This window comes from Phaethon lepturus, unplaced genomic scaffold (assembly GCF_000687285.1).
Source record: "Phaethon lepturus isolate BGI_N335 unplaced genomic scaffold, ASM68728v1 scaffold20619, whole genome shotgun sequence".
NCBI classification, from domain to species: domain Eukaryota; kingdom Metazoa; phylum Chordata; class Aves; order Phaethontiformes; family Phaethontidae; genus Phaethon; species Phaethon lepturus.
Window position 1 is genome coordinate 1,182 of NW_010565788.1, and position 21,202 is coordinate 22,383.

At 35.7% G+C, this 21,202-nt stretch overlaps 1 protein-coding gene across 1 annotated transcript in view; it reads left to right on the forward strand.

Annotated features, from left to right (window-relative positions):
• Nucleotides 1-5,449: 5,449 nt before the first annotated feature.
• Nucleotides 5,450-21,202, forward strand: part of METTL8 (methyltransferase like 8) — an 18,037-nt gene continuing 2,284 nt past the window's right edge. The window contains 6 exon segments of the mRNA XM_010295293.1: nt 5,450-5,601; nt 10,010-10,101; nt 14,804-15,195; nt 15,773-15,822; nt 18,311-18,374; nt 18,706-18,845. Of these exon segments, the coding sequence (XP_010293595.1) occupies nt 5,459-5,601; nt 10,010-10,101; nt 14,804-15,195; nt 15,773-15,822; nt 18,311-18,374; nt 18,706-18,845 (881 nt within the window). The 5' untranslated portion in view covers nt 5,450-5,458.

The following is a 21,202-nucleotide window of genomic DNA, read 5'->3' on the forward strand; positions in this document are numbered from 1 at the left end:
ATTACTTTAGTCAATAATATTTATAATTACACTGTTTCTGAGTGTGCCTTTAGTAGGTGTTATAGACATGGAACAGTAGAACAATTAACACTGAAAATGTTGTAAATAGATTCAGTACAAAAGTAGAAATTCTATTCCAAAAATTATTCTAGGATATCAAAATATACTTTTAGCTTCAGTTGGAATTAAAGTTTCTTCACAAGTTGAAATATTTTTAATTCAGTTAAAATACTTGATTGAAGTCGCATTTTAATGGCAAAGCAGTCTTTGATAGTGAAGTCAGAACATCTGTATTTATAAATTGAAATTATGCAAGTTTCAACAAAACACTTCTGAACAAAACAAAATCTTTCAACATTCAAAAAATAATAAAAATACTTGAATATATTAAAGTGTCAGCAGAATTTCTGTATTTCTTTAAAATACTGTGATTTTTTTGAATCAGCATTTTTTATTACAAGCTTTTGTCAGAATGTTTTATCACCTGCCTTTGCAAGTGAAGAAAGAAATAGGAGTTCACGTTTAGTTTAGAATAGAACAAATTACATCAGTCACCTGTAGCAACTGAACTCCATGTTTTATCCATACAATTAATTAAAATAAAATGCTTTCGTTAGTTACTTCATGTTCACATTAATTGATTAAAGATTCAGTAAATAAAATACATCTATATTTCTAAGGTAACTTATTGTCTTCCTTGTTGGCCATTCATATCTCTTTGTTCTTGCAGTTGCCATTATTTTATCCGTAGTTGCATTTTTTTCCAACAGACTTCATTACCTTTAAAACATATTAACTAATGTAGTTGATTCCCTTAGTACTGAGGAAGAAGCTTTCTTTGCTTCCACTGTCTTCTGAGATCAATAGATGCATATGCCAGCAAAAATTGATGTTGCAGTTCATAGTCTCAATTAAAGAATGTTTTATGTTTTTTACAGGAATAGTATGATTGCTTTTTAAAAATAAAAGAATAAAAATACAGTTATAAAACCTGTAGTTTTATAAGATACTGCAAAAATGGCTTATGTAACAGAATAATTCCAACAGGAGTATCATGATGGAAAATAGGGGCTGCAAAACAATTCTCAGTGAAAACAAAATTGGGAAATAACGTTTTTATTTTAAATTCTCAGGGACTTTTAGCTCCCTGCTTGTCCGTAATAGCTATTTGTCTGCTTTCTTTTAGAAGTGACTATATAGTACCTATGTATATTATTTTATCCTAAATAATGTACTTTCAAGTTCTGTTGCCGATCTCCTGGATGTATGGTGATTCAAGTAAATGTTTTCAGTAAATGAGCAGTTTTATCTCCCTCCTTCCATCCCTCTGCCATTGTATAAACTGTTTCCTCTTTGCTTGACTCTTTTTTACCAGGCTACCTGGCAGTGGTGTAAGAACAGGCTCTTCTTACGCAACATTTCTGTACATGTGGTTAAAATCATATCTGGTGGGGTTTGTTTGTTTTTATCTGCTGTTGCTTTTTAACCAATGTTAACTGTGTTGTTTCTATAGGAGTCAGAATAAATAAAAATTTTTTGTTTTCTTTTTCTTTTCCCTTCGGTAGTCAGTGCTCTGCAGTAGTTTTACTGAAGTTCCTATGTGCCCACAGGGAGGTCTACATCATTCTTGGTGATGATGCATGAGAAGGAAAAACAACGGAGAGTTTTAGATCTGCTGAGTTTGAAAAGTTGTGAAATATCCTATTGTTTCAAATGTGCACAGTTTTTTTGAAGTATATCATTGAAAGACTAATCATGAATCCCCAAGAGGGCATGTTTAGTCACTGGGTAGAATAGAATAGCATTAAGCATTCACTTAATGAATGAGCCTGGTTAACAGAAAAGTCGTGTGTACACACCCCTTGCCGTGATTTGAAATATTAAGAATTATAAATATGTATATATTAAAAAGATAACCACTGGTAATTCATAGTTATACCTTCTGTGTTACCATTATCTTGAAGAATTTTTCACTTTGTGTCCATGATTGCCACTTGCATCTGTTTTGTGTAAGGTGTTCTGAGTTTTGGTAGTGTTTGATGGTGATAAAACAAATGAGCTACACTTTACAGGAGAGCATTGGGGATTAATTGTCAAATGTTGTGTAGATAAGCTTCTAGGTGCCAAGCAGAAGTAATTGTATGAAGTTCATTGTTTCCAGAATACTTTTCTGTCTAGAAATGTAACATAAGCTGCACACACTCTTCCTAACAGAGGGATTTTTTTTTTCTTTATAATAGAGACTCTACAAGTAGGCTTAGTGATTGGAGATGGAAGAAGTTCTTAGCTTTGTCATTGGACATCAGTCAAATGTCAAAATGTTTTCATCCAGTAAGTTAATTGAACTAGGTTCTTGGACAAAAATGACAGGTTATTTCTGGTTCTTTAGGTTTATTTTTTTGCCTCTAACATCTCCTTCAGAACTGATACTTCTCAAGGATTTTACTCATCAATGAACTGGTTTATGTATGTTTTGGTGTGTAATTCACTATTTAAAAAAAAGAGAACAGTTCTTTTCTCCCGTATCTTTAGTTTTTCCTCTGCGGATGTGACTGCTCGGAGATTTTAATGCCAACTTCCATTAGACATGCATTATTTCAGGTCTGGCTGGCAGTTGATGTGTATACATTCTATATGTCCACCTTCAAAAAGCTGTACTAAAGTTGGGGAGGGCAGGAGTTTTAAGGCTGTTTTGTTAAAGTTTCTCAACTAAGCTGAGGACCTGATCAGGATTCGTAACAATGACAACGTTCTAAAGGCAGTGCTCCACTGGGAAAAAGTCTTCCATGTTGGTTTTCAGGATGGTTACCAAGTGTTTTTCTTTACATTTTTTTTCTGAAAAATAGTTATGCTGCCACAAAATATAAGCATTTTTAATGTAATTCAGTTTCATGATAATTTCCTTAAAGGTGAAGGTTGAATTGCTTTGATTAATAATCAAACTTAAAGCCTTCCTGACCACGTCTCTGAAGAAGGAAATAACTTCTAATTCTTTAAGACAACATTTCTTGCTGTCATGGCTTCAGGGTATGATCATTTTATCTTACAAAGAGAAAGGATGTTTGCCTTTTTCATTAAGAAAATCAATTAGAGAAACAATCAAGCAATGACTCTTTCTGAAAAGGTAATTTAGGCTTCCCAGTCATTTAGATATTTTTTGAACTTTTAGTAGCCAGGTTGCCCATTAATCTCATGAGCTATGGGTCAGCCTAACTCTCAGGGATATATGTGCAAGTCTCGAAGGAGTTTCTTCACATTTAACACTGGAGACACCAATAAATTTAACTCCCCCACCTACCCCACTCCTTGCATTTTCTTGATGTTTCAGAATTTATCAGCTAAAATTGTGCAATTATCACTCAAAGGACCACATTCTCATGAAAAGAGTTGCATCTCTGGATTTTACTGATGCAAAATCATCTTAGTCATCTGACTATAATTCCCATCTGTGCATCTTTTCATATTCTTACTGAGATATTTAGAAAGCCAAGAAAAATTATGTGACTAGCCTAGCAGCTGAATCATTGTTATTTTATGTTGAATATGAATGCCGGCACAGGAAATGCAAGATACTAACTCAGGTCTTTTTGAATGATTGAAGGAGGAAGAGGATTTGTAAACAGTTTGCAGTGTAATCATGGAATCTTTATCCAGGCATTTCTATAATTTAATAATAATAATTTTAGATCAAATTGTGATTTGGGTTTTGGAGGGATTTTCTATTTGTTTTTGTTTTCAAGAACATTGCCTTTATGTAAATTACACAATTTACAGAAATTGTCATGGTGTCTTAATTTTCATGTCTCGTAATTATTGTTTCATCATATCCCATATATATTAATAATTATACATTTTGTTGTGAAAATACATACATCTTTTCAAAAACAAAGCATGAACAGTTTGCAGTAATTAAAGTATAAACTGGAATTGTTTCGGTTGCTGAGACACATTTAAAAAAAAAGAGCTATATAATAAACATGTTAACAATAGAAGAGGTTTGAATTTTTTAATATAATTAAATGTTACATTTTCACTGTATGGTAGTGCCCCATATCCTGGTAACATTGCAGTCCCAGTAGGCAAAACTTATCAGTGTTTTTATTTGGCATTGACAGCCAAAAGGCAAACCCCATTTTATTTAATCTTTGAGAAATAAAAAGACATTTTAATCTTTTTTCTTTTTTTTTTCTTTTCTGTAGGCTTAAAATGAATAAACAATGCCCTTTTTAAAGCATGACTCATTCAAAAATACACCTTAAATGAGAAACTGTTCATTTAATTGAAGTGATTCTTTTGTCAGGCTTTGTATTGATGTGTACAAATTAATCCTTTGTTATTTACAGTACAAGACTTGTGATCAAATAGTACTATTTTCCTCAAGATAAAAATCTTCATTTTGTAACCAATTTGCACAGAATGTTTTCTAATAATGTCTTGTGCCTGTTCTTTTGTAACTACATTTTTTATTTCCAGTGCATTGAATTTGTATGTGTGGTTTATACAGAAGAAAATAGGGCTAAGAATGACTTTTAAAGTCATATGCAGAGCCCTTGACGGAAAAAAGAACACAGGCACATCAGGGTAAAAGTAGTAGGAGGAGTATTTCATTTTACTCATCTCCTAGAAAGCCTACATTAACAAGAATATGTGGGGGAAAAAAACAAAAAAAAAAACCCCAAACCCAAGAAAACCCCACCAACAAGACAAAATGCTGGTACAAGCTACATACACTTGTTCTTTCATTATTAATACTGTATGAAGAGATTCCAAGTAAAGTAAAATGTAGCCATATAAGACAGAATTATACATGTAATAGAAAAATCTCAAGCACTTTATAATTTGCCTGAACAGAAATTTAACATGTAAAACCATTAATTTCAAAGAGGGCATTAAACAGGGATCAGGAGACTACGTGGCAGAAATTTTAGAAGGTTTTCTGTTGCATAATGTTTACACTTTAAAAAAAAAAAAATCTTTTGTTTCCTATCTAAAAGCATAAAACCACAGTCACAGTTCTAGAACTAAATCTTTTGAAGGCTGTTATGTAGGGAGTGCGGTGAAAAACGTCAGTCTCAATGACAGTATGTGCCCATTAGAACAAATGGGTTCTTTACTGATCACTTCTTGCTTGTCTTCTTAAAGGTACAGTGTCAAACTTGGTTTATTGTTTTAGTGTGTATTTCTTTTTTTATCCGTGCCTGGTAGGACTTTAAAATGATAGCAAATAATTTATCTTTCAACTGGTTTCATTCCAGTAGCCTACTTGGGCTTTCAGCACACTGAAGGGATGTTGCTGTTTTCTAAAAAGCATTTAAATTGATACTATAGTAAAAGATTATTACTAAAGCTGATATTGGTGCTTGATTATTTGATCACTTTCTCATGTAAGTGACATAAACAATTAAGTTACAGCAAAACTGTAATTTGAGTTAATTGTGTTCTCAGGTCTCTGAACAAAATGAATTTCATTACAAGGCTTTCTGCTTTATGTCTGAAGAAAAGCAAGATGCAACAGAGGCACCAAAGTGGTAGACGACCAGCTGTTCCACTTGGATCACGGATTTTAACTGATCCATCTCAGGTTTTTGAGCACAACATGTGGTGAGATGTTTCTTCAAAGCTGATTTTTATATATTTTTGTGTATTATTTACTATATTGAATTTGCATATATATAACAATGGACTGCCAGAATAGACGTGTAAAGGTAGTGTTAGAGAAAACTCTAGATTGTCACAAGCAATCTGACAGTTAGGAGTTCTCAGGGACTTGTGTAAAACGCTGCTGAGCAAGTAGTTAGTCATGGAATGAAAGGCAAAATATTGTTACAGATGACAATATATAAGTCGGTAATGAATTAGGAGACAAAAAGTGTATGGATAAGATGGTCCGTGTTATTTATAATGGCAGAAAGTTACTAGTTAGGGACAGTAATGTTGCATACTGGATTAGTACTGTATTCTAAAATTGACACCATTTTGAAAGGAACGTGTAAATTACTTGTATTCTTCTAAAGGTGTACTGCAGATATTACAGATAATTCAGCAGAGATTTCCATACAGTGCACAATTGTCTAAAAAGATATGTTGAATCTTAACATAAAAAAGCAATATAATAGCAGAGAAAACATTAACATGTAAATGTTAACAAGAATAAGAATTGCCCTGATTTGCAGCAGTACATCGCCATCTCTAAAAGTATTTTTATGATTAATAGGGGTTCAGAAAAGATTGAGAATGCTAGTCAACACAGATTGAAGAGGCTAGGATTTTTGACCATGGAATGGAGATTAATACAAAACAGTAAGTGATACAGGAAGTGTTAGAAGGATAGAAGAATATCTAAATTTATCTAGGAAATAGAATATTTACCTAAAACATTTGGCAGACCAGGAATTTTTATTCCTACAGTTCATAACTTAAGAACAAGAAATATTTGACAAAAAGAGAAGTGGAGAATTTAGAAGCTATACAAGAAATTATTTTCTACATAATTTTAAAATATATTTTTGAATTCTGCCACGCACTATTTTTGAGAGCAAGGATTTAGCAAAATTAGAAAAGGGACTGGATGTGACTACTTATAACCAACGGGTAGCATAACATAGGAGAAACAGATGACAAGTTTCAGGGCTTAAGCTTATTTCTGCAGTTATTTATTATCTTATTAATCTGCAGTTTTTATACCTCCCTCAAAGGTGTCTCCTGCTGGCAACTGTCAGAGAAGTTATTGGACAAGCTTTTGTTCTGAAATGAAGTTTCCAACTTGCTGGTTTTTTTTTTAGTTATTCTTTTGAGGAGTCCATTTTATTTGTTAATTGGTCCATTTTACTTTCTAAATCTAAATTGCTTCAAAAGTTTCTCTAGTAAAATTGTGATGACTAAAAAGGTCTTAAGAGAAGAATATGACACAAGTCTTCTGGTTAATAAACTAGTATCTTCCTTATTCTTTTTAGTTTCTAAATTTGGGCTTAACTGATGAGGTAAGATATGCAACTAGATCGTCACCTATTACTGTTTTCTAAACTAGATGTCCTCAAGGCATGGTCCCCAACATATACCACTGTAAGGCCAAAACTGGAGTTGTCTATGCTTCTATAAGTTCCTTGGCCAAGGAAGCTGGCTGCTTATTGTGTTAAAAGAGTGTAAAGTTTATCTCCATGTTTCATAAATCTACATGCAGCATAGTTGTTAAGCATCTTCCAGACTTAATACCTTCAATTAGGTGGAAAAAGCATTTATGTGTGTAAATGCTGATTAAGATGTAGGCTATATAGTCAAGGTAGGGTAAGATTTTTAGAAAAAGGCCACCCTTTTTCTGTAATGGTGTACCTCAATGAAACTCAGTTTTGTCTAATTTTTTAAATTCCTTCCAAATAATTGATCATGTGTAGCTTCAGTTTTTCTTGCTAGCATTGAGTGACAGTCTAATACAGAGTTATCAAACTATGATGCAGGTGATTGGGATGGATTGTAAAGATGAGATTGAAAGGAACAGGGTTGTTCAGAAAGTGGATCTGCAGATTAATCCACGTAGCTCAGAAGGGAAAACAGGTGAAACTGAGTTGGAGCAGGGGTTGCATGGAAGTTGCGAAGGTCTTGATAAGTCAAGAACCTGGCTACAAATTGGAGGGAGGTCCTGGATCTGAAGGTCGCTGAATCAGCAGGGTTCTCACTAGGGAGATAAAGGGGATCAGGGTAAGTGGTGGTGGAGCTAAATAGATCATTCAGGGTAAGCATAAAAGATTCATCTTCCTTAGCATTGATGTATGAGGATTTATATCCTTTTGTTTTCCACTCATCATCTTTGGTACTTCATAAAGTGGCATCCTTCTTTTTGCCTTTGTGTGAATTGGCGGGGAGCTAAGAGCTGCTACCATTGCTGCTAGGAATACTAAGCAAATTAAATTTGGGAACTAATGCTTTAGATATTTGCTGTAGTGCTCTTCTGTCATTTTGCGAGAGAAGTAATGAATGATGCTAAACACTGGAGCAAAAAATGTCTGCTTCTATTCAGGTTAGTAATTGGCATAGTTTTCACATGTCATTTTTCATAGATAATTAAACCCTATGTTAGCAAACAAGTTAATGGAAAAGGGCTAAGTTGAATAAGCTGAACTGAAAGTAGCATTGCTTGATCTCGTGTCAGGCCTACTCATGTTAACAGTTCCTGGTGTGGTTAAAATGGATAGCTTGCTTTGCTGTCAATGTTCAGCTTAAAACGCTTCTGTATTTAAACACTTCTGTGCTTAGAATTCTTCTGTATTCTGTGTTTCTGCCAGCTGTTATTACTGAAGGAGCTGCCTCATTTGAAGCATACAAACTATGTAAATAGTTTGCATAAGAACTATATTATGTCATCTGTTTTGCATATATTTTGATCAAGAAGTGCTGCTGCAGTCCTGTCATTTGGGGATTTCCATATAAAAATTTCTAGGAAAGAGCCAAAAGACCTTTCTTCAGCTTTATGAATTTCCAAGGAGGGACAAAAGGAAAAAAGTTGTTGATGAAGATGGAGGACTTCAGGCACCTATAATAGTGTGTGTAGAGCCCTTAAGAGCTCTGACAGACACACAATGATGGATTAAAATTGATCAGCTAAAGCTTATACTGCAGCAAGTCATCTGTCAGAAGGGCTGGCTGTATATTATTGCCATCTGAATAGTCCTTGGTTTCAGCTTGCTAGAATAGGCAAGGTCAAAAATGGTGACAGCAGTGAGAGAAGCAAGTTCTTCCAAGAGGATGGCTGCCTAGTAATGCTTCGGTCATTCAGTTTTATTCTACTACAGCATGTCTGTCAGAGCCTTGACACTGCACAGGAACATTCAGTATACAAACAAATACAGGAAGGGGAGAGGCAACCTGCTGGGGACAATAATGAGAAATATTTCAGTAGAGATGCGGAAATCAAGTCTGAGGCAAGCAGACAAATACATACCAATTAGTCTCCCACAATTAACAAAAGAGAACAGTGAAGGTCTAAGAATTAAATTACTTATATGTCACCAAGCATGGAACAGGAAGATGCTCATTAGCTCTTAGAGACAATTAACTCTTTTCAAGTTGGCACCTTGTTCCTTTTCCCATAGTAACCAATGGAATTTTAGTCATAGGCTTTCAGTTAATTGATTTCAGTAGGATTCGGATCTAATAGATTACTTATATTATCTGATTTAATCTGATTTCTAAAACTGTTTAGACTGGATGATTTGGAGGGGCAGCTGATTAGCTTTTAAAACCTGCCAGCAGCATGTTTTTGGGTACTCTCCATTGTGGCCTGATCCAAACACAGAATCTGCATGGAAGGTAGTTTAGCCATCAGGGTCAGATCTTGGTTTGGTTCTGTGACCACTTAATGGATTATTATAACATTTAGTGAACCGATTTATACAAATATAGATAGCATACACTCTGGAACAATTTGCAGCACTGCTTGTCTTTTTCTTAGGAATGTCTCATTCTTCTTTTTTCTAAATGTTTCTTGTCTCGATGCCCCAAATAAGTAAAATCCTGTTCATCAATTCCACCTGTTTCACTTGAATAGGCAGATTATGCTCCCTGTTTCAGGAATAGCTGATTCCTTTGATAAATGACCTTTGTTCCTCATCATAAACATTAATAATGTGAGAAGTTTCTTGCATCAAGGTGTTTGTTGATAGGTCTATTATTGAGTTAAACACAATGGCACACTCAAAATAAGTTCCTATAAATGCACTCAATTTACAAGATATATGTTAATCCTATTACTAAGAAAAAAAATGCACACTACTTCAGCCTCTTTGCAATTGGAAGATTTTTCTTAATCACTTGAGTTTTACCTAACTACTAGTTAATTTTTATCTATCATACTCTGAAACTTAGTTTTTAACTGTCAGTCTCCTTTGTGGTCATTTGCTTGCATTCAAAAAGAAAGTGTATTTGAGACAGTGTAGCTAATTTGTGGCAGTTTTCCCTGGGAAAAAAGATTATGGAAAATCCTATTTAAAGGCTGTTCTTCAACTGCCTTTTGCAGGGACCACATGCAGTGGTCACAAGAGGAAGAGGAGAATGCCAAGAAAAAAGCAGCAGAGAACTCACTTGTGAAAGTCCAGTGGGAAGACCAAGGTAACAAATGCATAATGGCTTACAAATTCCTATTTTAATGCTATTTTTTAAAGCATTTAAAGATGCTTTAAAATCCAGGAACACTTTTTATTTCTACATTCTCTTGTCTAAATTTGTTGGTTGGTTTGGTGTTTTTCCCTTTGTTGCCTCAAAGTGTGTTTTCCTAGCAATTCAGTTACTTATCTGAGCAATTTTGCATTTGGGGGGGCCAATAGTCTCTGTGTAAAACAAGTACATCAGTATGGTGCAGTTGCAAGTTCTGGTTCCTTTTGTAGTTCTTTAGAATAAAACTCCTACTGCACAGGACTGTTACTTCATCAAAGGGAATGGCTTTGCCAGCTAGCTAGGGTGCTGGGGATGAAAGTTCCCATGTACAATATTCAAATGCTTTTTAATGATTTGCGGACTGTTTAGAGAGCTAGTGTTTGTACATTGCACCATATTTCAGCTAAGTGCCATGAAAGTTACACTGGTCTCAGCTGGTCCCAGCTTGCTGCCTTGGCCAGGCTGAGCTGGGAGTGCTTCAGGAAGCAGTGTGTTCACTTTGTGTGGAAGGTGTTCCAATATATCATGCAGAGTCTGCTCAGTAAATGATTAAGGAATTTTGTGCCTGTCTTCAGATGGGAAACTTAATGTATTCTGCATTTCTGAAGAATGATAGCTCTAGGTTCAAACTGGTAAACTAAACCCTAGACTAAAATCTGGGATAGTTATGTATGCTGAAGCTGGAGTATTGGCTTGATAGTAACATAGAAGACTGGATTCTTAATTTGTTCCTTTATTAGAAAGGTATTCTGAAAACAATTACTTGGATGTCCTGGGCCTCAGTTTACTTGTCGTGTCTTGGACCTGTCAAATTAGATAGTGTCATTGTGATCCTGTGCTCAGTGTCATGTTGGAGCTTATTTGAATTACCTGTGAATGTGTCGTGGATTGTGTGCCCGTCATCACTTTGGATGTTCTTGGATTGTCATCCTGCCTTTGCTGTTACCTTTCACATTCTTTATCTGAATACAGGAGTACAATGTTTGTTTTTCAAAAATTACATCCAATATTTTCATTTGGTTTGTGTAAAATTGAAAAAGAGCTCATAATTGAAAAGTAAGCTGTGTAACCATGTGGGTCATGGAACCTTTCATTCTTCATCTACAATCAGCTAGAACTTAGTTTGTGCTGGTGAGGAATGGTATAATTGGGCATTCGTCTATTGCCAAGAAATACAAGAGTCCAAGGACATTTCCTATGAATGCCCCTCTGTTTAGAACTCGAATAGGTGAGCATTGCTGATAGTGTTCCTTCAGAAAGCTTCAGCTTCATTCTGCAAGTAGAAGTACATTTTGGTCTATTTGTGTAAACAATGAACTAGACTGAAGCTAATAAGCAGGTTATTTTGGGACCTTGGAAACTACAGTAAGGGGGAAAAAACAGATTTCAACAACACTGTTATATCACTAAACTATCATAGCTCTGGTGAGCCGTGTTAAAATGAGAAGTTAAACTGAACGAACTCATGATACTACCTTTAGGAATTTGATTTACTTCTTTGCATGTCCAGTTTCTTCTCAGCATGCCTACTAGTGTTGAAAAATGCTGTTAAGGAGAAAAATCAATTGATTAAGTAAGGGATTTTTTTTGTCTTGGAAGGTTATACGTTTATCAGTTTTGTCATTTTTACATGCTATGGAAAATTCAGTAGTCAGGGTACTTAAATATACAAAATTAAACAAAAAGTTGATAATAATAGTGCATTTGTGGTTATTATACAGTAGTGCAGGAGTGACCAGTGAAAGAATGAAAAGTATTCTTTCACTTGAACCTGTGTTATACCATAGTAATACAGTTTGAAAGGCTGACTTTAAAGCCATTGCTTTCCTTCAATTCTGAAGTCTGGAAAACTTAATGGAGATTTAAGTACAAGGGTTCTGAGCAGACTTGTAGAAAAGTAGTGTCTATAACAAGGGATGACAATAATTTAAGAACCTTTTGAGTAGAAGATTTGGGGTTTTTTGTACTGAAGCTGAGCAATATATGAATGTGCAACTTACACTATTGAAATCTGGTATATATGACCTCAATCAACTCTGCACTTATAAAGCAAGTCTGTACAATTACTCTGCATGGCTGGGTCTTGCCCTTTAATAGTATAATTGGATGTATTAAATGTTAAATTTTAAAAATTATGCAGATTTCTAGGACAAGACATTCTTCCACCTCCTTGCCACTTCCCACTGCCTGTCTGCGTCTGATGATAATTCTCAGACTTGTTTACTCTGAAAAGCTGTAGTGATTTAGGAAATAGTATATTCAGATTTAAATGAGAATAGTAGGAGAAATGCACCCTATATTTACTCTGTGCATTTATACTAAAAGAATTAATGGGTCAGTGTAAGTGAGTAGGGACAAAATAGAAAAGGCAACACATTGTATGATGTACACTTAGCAAGAGACGTCAAGGTCAACAAGAAACAGTTCTTTAAACGCTTTGGGAATGAGGGGGAAAAAACCAAGAAAAATATTTCATTTGCTACTTAGGAGGGATGAGGAAGGGAAAACCATCAACAAAAGAGACATTGAAAAAGCTGTAATTCTAATCTTTTTATCAGCCTTCCTTTGAAAGGGTTAGCTGCAGTCCAGTGGCTAGGACAATTAGTACCAGTGAGAAGGAGGAAAGATCTTGTTCTTGTACTGAGAACAGGTTACAAAGTACATCCATAGAGTACATGGATGACTGGGAAAGCAGAAAAGAGAATATTTACTTTTTTTAAAAGGTGTGATGGGAAAAGAGGAAAGTCAGATAATTAATTTCAGTTCCTGGAAAAATACTGGAAGAGATAATCCAGATCTTGCAGACACTGGGTTTGGAAGAACAAAGGAGATGAATACTGGCCAAAAACTACTTTTCAAGAATAAATCATGTAAAATCAAGCTAATTTCCTTCTTGGAGAAGGTTACAAGCCCTGAGGATAAGGAAAAAACAGCAGTCCTGAAATTTATCCTTAGTCAGGCTTCTGACTTGCTTTACTTGACATTTTCATAAGCAAGTTAGGCAAGCGAGAACTAATGAAACTGCTTTTGGGTGAATGAATGCCTAGAGAGATCCTTTTAGAATGGAAGACTGTGCTGGGCAGAGAACCGTTTTGTTCTGTGTCCAGTTCTGCTTGGTATTTTCATTTGTGACCTCAGGAGATGGGAGACTTGAAGATGATACTAAGTGAAGACATCTTTCAAGTATGGTGAAGGACGGGATTAGGAATCGGAAAGATCTGGACAAATGGTGAAAAAAGGGATCTGAAAGATATACATTTGCTACAAATAAATGCAGAATACTTTGCTTAGGAATAATTCCTTGAAAAAAAATACTATGTTCGGGAACAATTGGCTAGGTAGTCATTTTGCAGAAGATCTGAGGGCTGTGGTGAATCACTAGCTGAATCAGCAGTGTCATGCTGTTGCAAAATGGCAAGCTGGGAGTTATAAACAGCATTACAGCCTGTAAGCCTCGTAAAATATTCCTTTTGCTCTGTGTTGATAATGCCTTTACCAGAATACAGCACCAAAAAGTAGTAAATCAATTGGAGAGAATCTAGGGAAGAAAAATGAAAACTATCAGAAGTCCAAAAATCATGACATCTGTGGAAAAAAGAAGAGAGTTAGGCTCAGACAATCTAGAGAAGAGATTGTTTATGGGAGACATAGTAAAAGACTTCAAATAAGTAAATAGGCATTGCAAAGAGAAGTGAATAATCTTTGCTTTATCTGCTTGGTTAATGGGACAAGAATTACTGGACTTAACCTGAAATTTCCTTATTGCAATTTAGGTAGTGGAAAAGGTTTCTAACTGTACAGATGGTGAAAGACCAAAATATGTTACTGAAGAAGGTTGTTAAACCTGTATGAAAGGTGGCATTTTAAGAACAGGTTGGACAAATTTCTGTGGAGAAGGGATATGAATTCCCTGACTGGGTGAAATCCCTTCCAGCCCTACTCTTTGATGTTCTAACATTCAGTTAGAATGTTTTGTGATTTAAAAGTTAACACAAAGGTCTATTGTAAGAATCTCTGAAGTGTTTTGAAAGTAAGAAAGCCAGCATGTTGCTTCTGACTGTATTGTTATTTTCTGCCAAAACTGCATTGTTGAATGGTTAAGAGTGAATTACTGTCTGTTGGCTATACAGTAGCATTTATCACTGCAATTTGCAAAACTGGATTTCTAATTGATGTTTTTTTTGACAGATGGCTAGCTACCAACAAATTTGCTATTGTTCATAGAGTTTCATAAATCATGAAATTAATTTCAATTTAGTATTTCTTAAATAGGAAAAGCATGGAGAACATGTAATTGAAAGGATGCATTGCTTTTATAATTTGAGACATGAAAGCTTGTCTAAGAAACTTATAATTGCGTATTGTGGTGATGCTGTTCTATTATGTCACTACATTTAAAAAAAAAAAAAAAAAAGGATGATTCAGAAAGCCTGTCTGCCCCATCCTAAGTGACATAAAATCTCATTGAATCCTCATGGGAGTCACTGTGAGCACAGATTAAGGTAAGACCCAAAATTTATGTTTTTATTTAAATGTGTACGATGTGGGAAACTACATATTTTTAAACTGTAAATTTGGGGTCCAGATTCCATGTTGCTTTACAGTATTTGGCACCGAAGCTCATATTCAACAAGTTTTTGCTTTGTTTTAATTTCAGATAAATATGAGAGAGAAGCCAGTAAATATTGGAATGAATTTTACAAGACTCATAAAAATAACTTTTTCAAGGATCGCAATTGGCTGTTTCTGGAGTTTCCAGAAATTCTTCCAGAAAAAAGGAGAAAAGAGTTGAAAATGGAAGAAAGATCTTCAGAACACACAAAAATAAATAGTACCAACAGTTTTTCACACAAAAATGAAACGTTTGAGGCAGTAGAAAAATATTGGAAGAAAAATTATGGAGGTGGTTCTACTTCTGTACAAGAATATGTATATAATAAAAAACAAGAAAAATCTCCTACTAACAATCCTCAGGGTAAAAACTGTGGAGAAGAACTTGGCAGGCTAGAACCCTTCCCTGGTATTGATGCCACTTACAGAATATTAGAGGTAATGCACTGCAAATGTTCTACCCATCATATAGAACTCCACTTAATTGCTTATAAGCCTGATAAAGATGATTAGTAAGTATCAAGAAGTAAACATTTAGAATTTGATGTACTATATTCATTTATGGCAGAAACTTCCAGAGAAACCTAGTATCTGGGCTTTGTTTTCCCTTCAAAGTTTCTCCCAAATCAGAATTTAGGGCTAGATTGTCAGATTCCATTTTCACTGGAAGTTGGGTTTCTAATTTCCCAAGAAAAGTTATGTCTTAAAGTACTCTGTCTTAAAGTGCAAGTACTTGACGCATTCTTGCCAAATGGTGAAATTGGACAAGAGTACTGCGTTTTCCTATGCAGTTTGAGAGATGGATGCTCTCCTAACTTTAGAAAGACATGGAGGAGAAACGTGATCATAGAAGTGACTTGAGAGTTGTGGTATGAGCTGTTTTTACCTTTTTTTGTCCAACATACCTTTAAGTCTAGTAGGTCTGACCTACCAACTAATTTAAGACAAAAATAAAAAACCATGAGGTTTTGTTTGCTCATTTATTTTAACTTCTTGTTTCTCTTCTGATTTTTAGGTTGGTTGTGGCGCTGGAAACAGTGTCTTTCCTATTTTGAAAGTTCTATGGTATGTAGTGCTGGATTTTCAAAGATGAAAGTTCTGTTCTCATCTTAATTTTCTTCAAATGTTGGTGCTAGACCAGTGCTGCAGGAAGTGTTGAGTCGACTGTTTTACAGCCCTGAAATTCTGATTGCTTGCAGACCACAGATAATGTTGGTAGCATCAGTATAGGATACACCTCATACAGGTCCATCCTAGTCTTGGGGGCACCGTATTTGCTGACAAGATTTGTCTTCAGGTGCATTCAGACTGATTATCTTGTAGTTCATCTCAGGCAGGTGAAGTATTCCCTTGTCTTATATGTCACCATAAAGCTACCGGATATTTCTTCAAAAGGCCAAAAATCAGAGACAGTAGATAATGGCATGTGATCCAGCAGTAAGAAGCTGTATTATTTCTGAATTTGGCTGGTACACTTTGTCATATTGCTTCAGGTTTTAGTGTCAAGGAAGGCACAAGTCTTGTATTGCATTACTTAATTCCTTGAAACATCTTAATCCACTTAGCTTCTGGTTTTAGAAGAAGCTGTTATGAGAGCATGTGCTCCCTTCCATGGAGGCAGGAAAGTTTTATTGGAAGGGCTGTGTATGTATCAAGGGTTGAAATAGATTTCTTTTTATTCATGCCTCCAAGAGCTTGAGTATGGCACAGTTCATGATTCTATAAATGAATTCTGATTGCTAGCATCACCACTATACAAAAATACTCCATTTGGCAGATATAGAAACAGAGAGTAGGAGGAACTGAGTGATGCACCCGTGTCATACATGAAACCTATTAGTGTTAGCAACGCATCTTCATCCCACGACAAATGCTTTGCTTTAGACAGCATATAATGAAAGGGGAGTCCTGTTTTGTACAAAAAGTTTGGGAAGTAACATTATACTGGGAAAAGATATCATGTGGCTGTATTAAAAATTATGAGACAAAGTTTTGTATTTTCCTCACGGGAGGCATTAGTCATAGGTTGACATTTCTGATAATTAAGAATCCACTCATTAGGTATTTTTCCTGGAGATCTCTATTCTTATGCAAATCCTTCAGTCAGTCACATTGGTTGGTACTTTGAACAACACACCTTTATCTTGCATATGACCTGATGGAAACATCATTTAGCAGGCCTGGCTTTATAGCACAGTTGGTTTTACTCTGAATTTAATAATATAAAAACTGTCTTTTGTATGCATATAAAAAGAAGCCAGTGTCAAGTATGAGGGTACCCTGGCTACAAAAAAAATTTTCCACTTAGGTTTGTAAAGTAACTTTTAAACCGCTTCCTCTGTCCCCCTTAAAATTTAAGTTACTGCTTTTTAATACAATACATCATGAAATCACTGTCCAGATCAAGCTGTGCCTTTGTTTTAAGTTGACTTTCTACTTAGCTCCTATTCTGCTCTAAAAAAAATGAAATAACATCCTAACAAGTCAATTAGGTAATCAGCTTAACCTTTCCCAAGGGACTGGCTGGATCCAAAGCCTGGCTGCTTGTCGTCATCCATGAAAAATATCTAAACTAATGAACTCTCATGGTGGGAACAGAGCTGATAAAAGTTTTGCTCAGCAGCAAGGATGGAATATATTTTGGTGCACAAAGGTCCTCCTGTTGAGCCCTCAGAGAGAGGTCACTAACTCAACTGCGTATACTGTGAGATATTATAGGCACTGCCAGAGTTTACTGATTTCCTTTCTAAAGAAACCAAAAATGTCCAAAATATGAAATATTTTTAAAGAGAGATTAACTGATCATGAGTTGACCGTGAGGTCATTCCTTAGTAGGCTTTGAGGGGCTTGCTCAGTTTCTCTTAAATGAATTTTTCAGAGGTGAAAAAAATTTCTCCCTAGAGCTACTAGTATCTGATGAATGGTAGGAGGAAATTTGCAGCTGGCTTAATCTTGGATGAGAAAGGAAGAGAAAACAGTGCTACAGGAAATTCTTATTCATCTTGGCTTACAAAACAAAGGGGATAATGGAGGGAAACAACCAATACTGCTTAATCTAATCAAAAGCACAGCAAGGTGGCATATCAGAACCCAAACTTCTACAGAACTATGGATGACTTTTGCAACACCCCACCCCTACCCAAATCATATTGCTAATTAAACAGCATACATGGGCTAATGATAGAGACTTAATGCAGTGCTTCTGTAAGAAAATATGACCTATTAATGTGCATTTATGTAATACAACACCAGGACATTGTCATCAATCCTGACAGCCCTCTGTGACCTTCTTTCTTTTCCTTTTCACTTCCTCCCTGACAAGGCTATAATTCTCCTTTTTAGACTAATTGCCTGTTGGTATTCTTATGAATTTGTCTGCCCTATTGGTTCATTACAACCTATGTGGCTTTCCATGTGCTAGACATCAGTAAGGCATGCTTGATCAAACCTGTGGAGAACCCCAAAGGGCCCTCTGTAGTTCCATGAAAACTGACGTAGACTTTCATCTTTTACAATAATAATTTTTTAACTGATGTTGGTTTTGTTTTGCTAGCAATACACCTGGAACCTTTCTATACTGTTGTGATTTTGCTTCAGGAGCAGTGGAGCTAGTAAAGGTAATTCATGTGCGTGCTTTAGAGTATCTTATAAGCCTGTAATTCAGGAGGCTGCCAGGAAGCCGTCTTCATGAAAAAGCATGTGATGGCTTTGACAACTTTTAACTGAAGTTTTCAATTTTCCAAAGAACAAAGTCTTACTCTGCAGAGAGGAATGAATACCATCAGTGATCTTGCTTCTCAGCTTGAGTAAGATACCAGACAGAATAGGCTTTTATATGAGATGTTTTACAATGCTGAATAATTGAAGAAAAAAAGTTTCTTGAGTCACAGTAAACGTATTAACTACTACTGTTCTCTCTGTGCCTCTTTTCATCTTTTTCCCCGACAGTCACATTCGTCCTACAATTCAGCCTGGTGTTCTGCCTTTGTTCATGATGTGTGTGATGATGCTTTACCCTATCCTTTTCCAGATGAGATCCTGGATGTCATTCTCCTTGTCTTTGTGCTCTCTACTATTCATCCTGACAGGTAAATGAAGACCAAAGGGCAAAGCAAATGGGTTAAATCTCTTTTATCACTGGAGGTTTTCAAGAATAGCAAAATAAGATGATGAATCTTTAATTTATTACTTAGTAAGCTACAATATATATAAAACAAGGTATTTTAAATGCTGTTTCTTCAGGCTTCAAGAGAAAAGCTGGTCAGGCTAATTCATTAGCAAGCCTCCTGTCTTCATCAAAATAAAAGTGGTACATTGTAACTAAATACATCACTATTAAAAGTGACAGTGATTCAAGAAAATTACAAATTAAAAAAGCAGACAGCTAGTCTTCTATAAAGAGATTATTCTTAGTGACCAACCAAACATTTGTGATTTAACACCTTACAATGTGTTGAAAAAGATTTAGGTTGCTGGTTTAGCCACATGCATATGCTTAACATGCAGGCCTTTTAAACCAAAATGCATTCAGAATTTTGTGACTTGTTTGGGTTAAGAAAACTTCATCTGATTTTCATGCACAGTGTTACATTGAGTGCTGTTAGCCTTGTTACTAATGCCTCTCAATGTCTAATGAGCCAAACTTTGACTGTTAAGCCTGGCTGATTGTTAAAATGCCCTTTTTTAATGGGAAAAATGCAAAAGAGGGCATGTAAGTTAAACTCCTTGACTCTTCCTTTAACTAGATCATATGAAGGGAAATACATACTGAATGTGTGGTAATACATTTATTACTTTAAGAATGTCATTAAAATGGGCTTGGCAAACAGAACAGTATTTGCCGAAGTCTGAGAACTGTTTCCCTGCCTAAGTTATTAATGATTAGCTTTACAGAAAAGTCTTTCCCATATAGGATATTGCTCCTTCCTGTTTGTTCAGAGATGAGCACATGAGTCATGCAGAGCCTGGGTCCAGATTTCACAAACAATTTGAGCAGTAGATTTCACCATCTCTAACTGTCGTGATGCTGCCAGGAAGAATTGGACAATAGCAGTGCATTTATTCAATTGCTTTTCGTATTAGTCATTTGGGAATGTGTTTGTCTTTTTTTTTTTTTTTCTTCTCCCTCACTATGTCAGCATCTAAAGGCTGACATGGATGCTTTTGTGTGTGTGTATACACATAAAGATTTCTGTGTAATTTTCTGTGTTACAAGACCCACTTTCCAAAGATTTGTTAGTCATTACTGTCATCTCATAGAATTAAAATTACTGCATAAAGGCAAATGTAGTTCATCTTGCTGAGTATACATTTTTTCTGGAAACTTTGAAAGTGGGAAACGAAAAAGAAAACCAAGAGGGTGATGAAGGGAACTTAAGTACTTTAGAGACCTGGAAAATATATTTGAGCAGGACATGTTTGCATTCAGCGCAAGTGTTACTTGGTGATTTCTCCACAGGCTGCTGTGTTTAGTTTTTGATAATTGCTACTCTTGTGCTCCATTTTTAACACACTTCAATTCTGCTAGATGGCCCTTTAAAAGTTGGTTGCAGAATTTGAAAGGTATTAAACTTTCTTCAAGCTGTATAATGAATGTGCTTTAGTCCTACGGGAGATTTCGCAAAGCACTTTCACTTTTCGTGCATGTACATTTTTTTCTATGTGCACAAAACTTATGTATGTGAAGTCTGTAATTCTGTGCACAACTATCTGTCTTGAACAGCCTCTTATTCTTAGGTGGTGCTGCCTTTTCTGTACGTGGCACCACACTTGGTTGCCTGTGTTGAGCATGAGCAGGGAGGGCAACTTTTAAAGCACTTGGCTTCATCTAAGGGTATTCCATGCTTAAAAAGTGTACACAGCTTTTGGTTCTTGTTTGTTTGTTTGGAGTTACGATATTATTTTCTACTGAACTACCTCCTAATTCCGTCCCTTAAAAATCAAGGCAAGATGCCTGCACTGCTGTTGCGTAAGGACCAAATTGCATTAGTGCTTGAGTGCTCATGTTCTTGGGGCAAGGGTGTAAGGCCACCTAAGACAGAGGTGGTGTAAGGATGTTCTCTTGATACACACTAATGGTATGCTGATTTTGTATCGTTAAGTAGGACTTACTCTTCTTTAGCTCTTTTCAGATACAGCACCCTGCCTTTCCATTCCATTCATTTTGCATTCACTTTGGGTCAACATCTTCTACATGGTCTATCTGCTTCCCTGTGGGAGGAAGGGTTGAATTAGGCAAGTGGACTTATCTACCTTGCAGCTTGCCAGGTGCAGACTGCCTTTTGTGGTCTTTCATGAATGTGGAAAACCTGAGTCCTTCAGTTTATTCTGAAAGTATTCATCAGTAATGTATTTTGCAGAGTAATGCAAATGTATTTACAAGAAGCTCCAAGGTAAGGTTAAAAAGTGAGAATGAAGATGCTCTGGTCTAGCAAAGGGGAAAGAG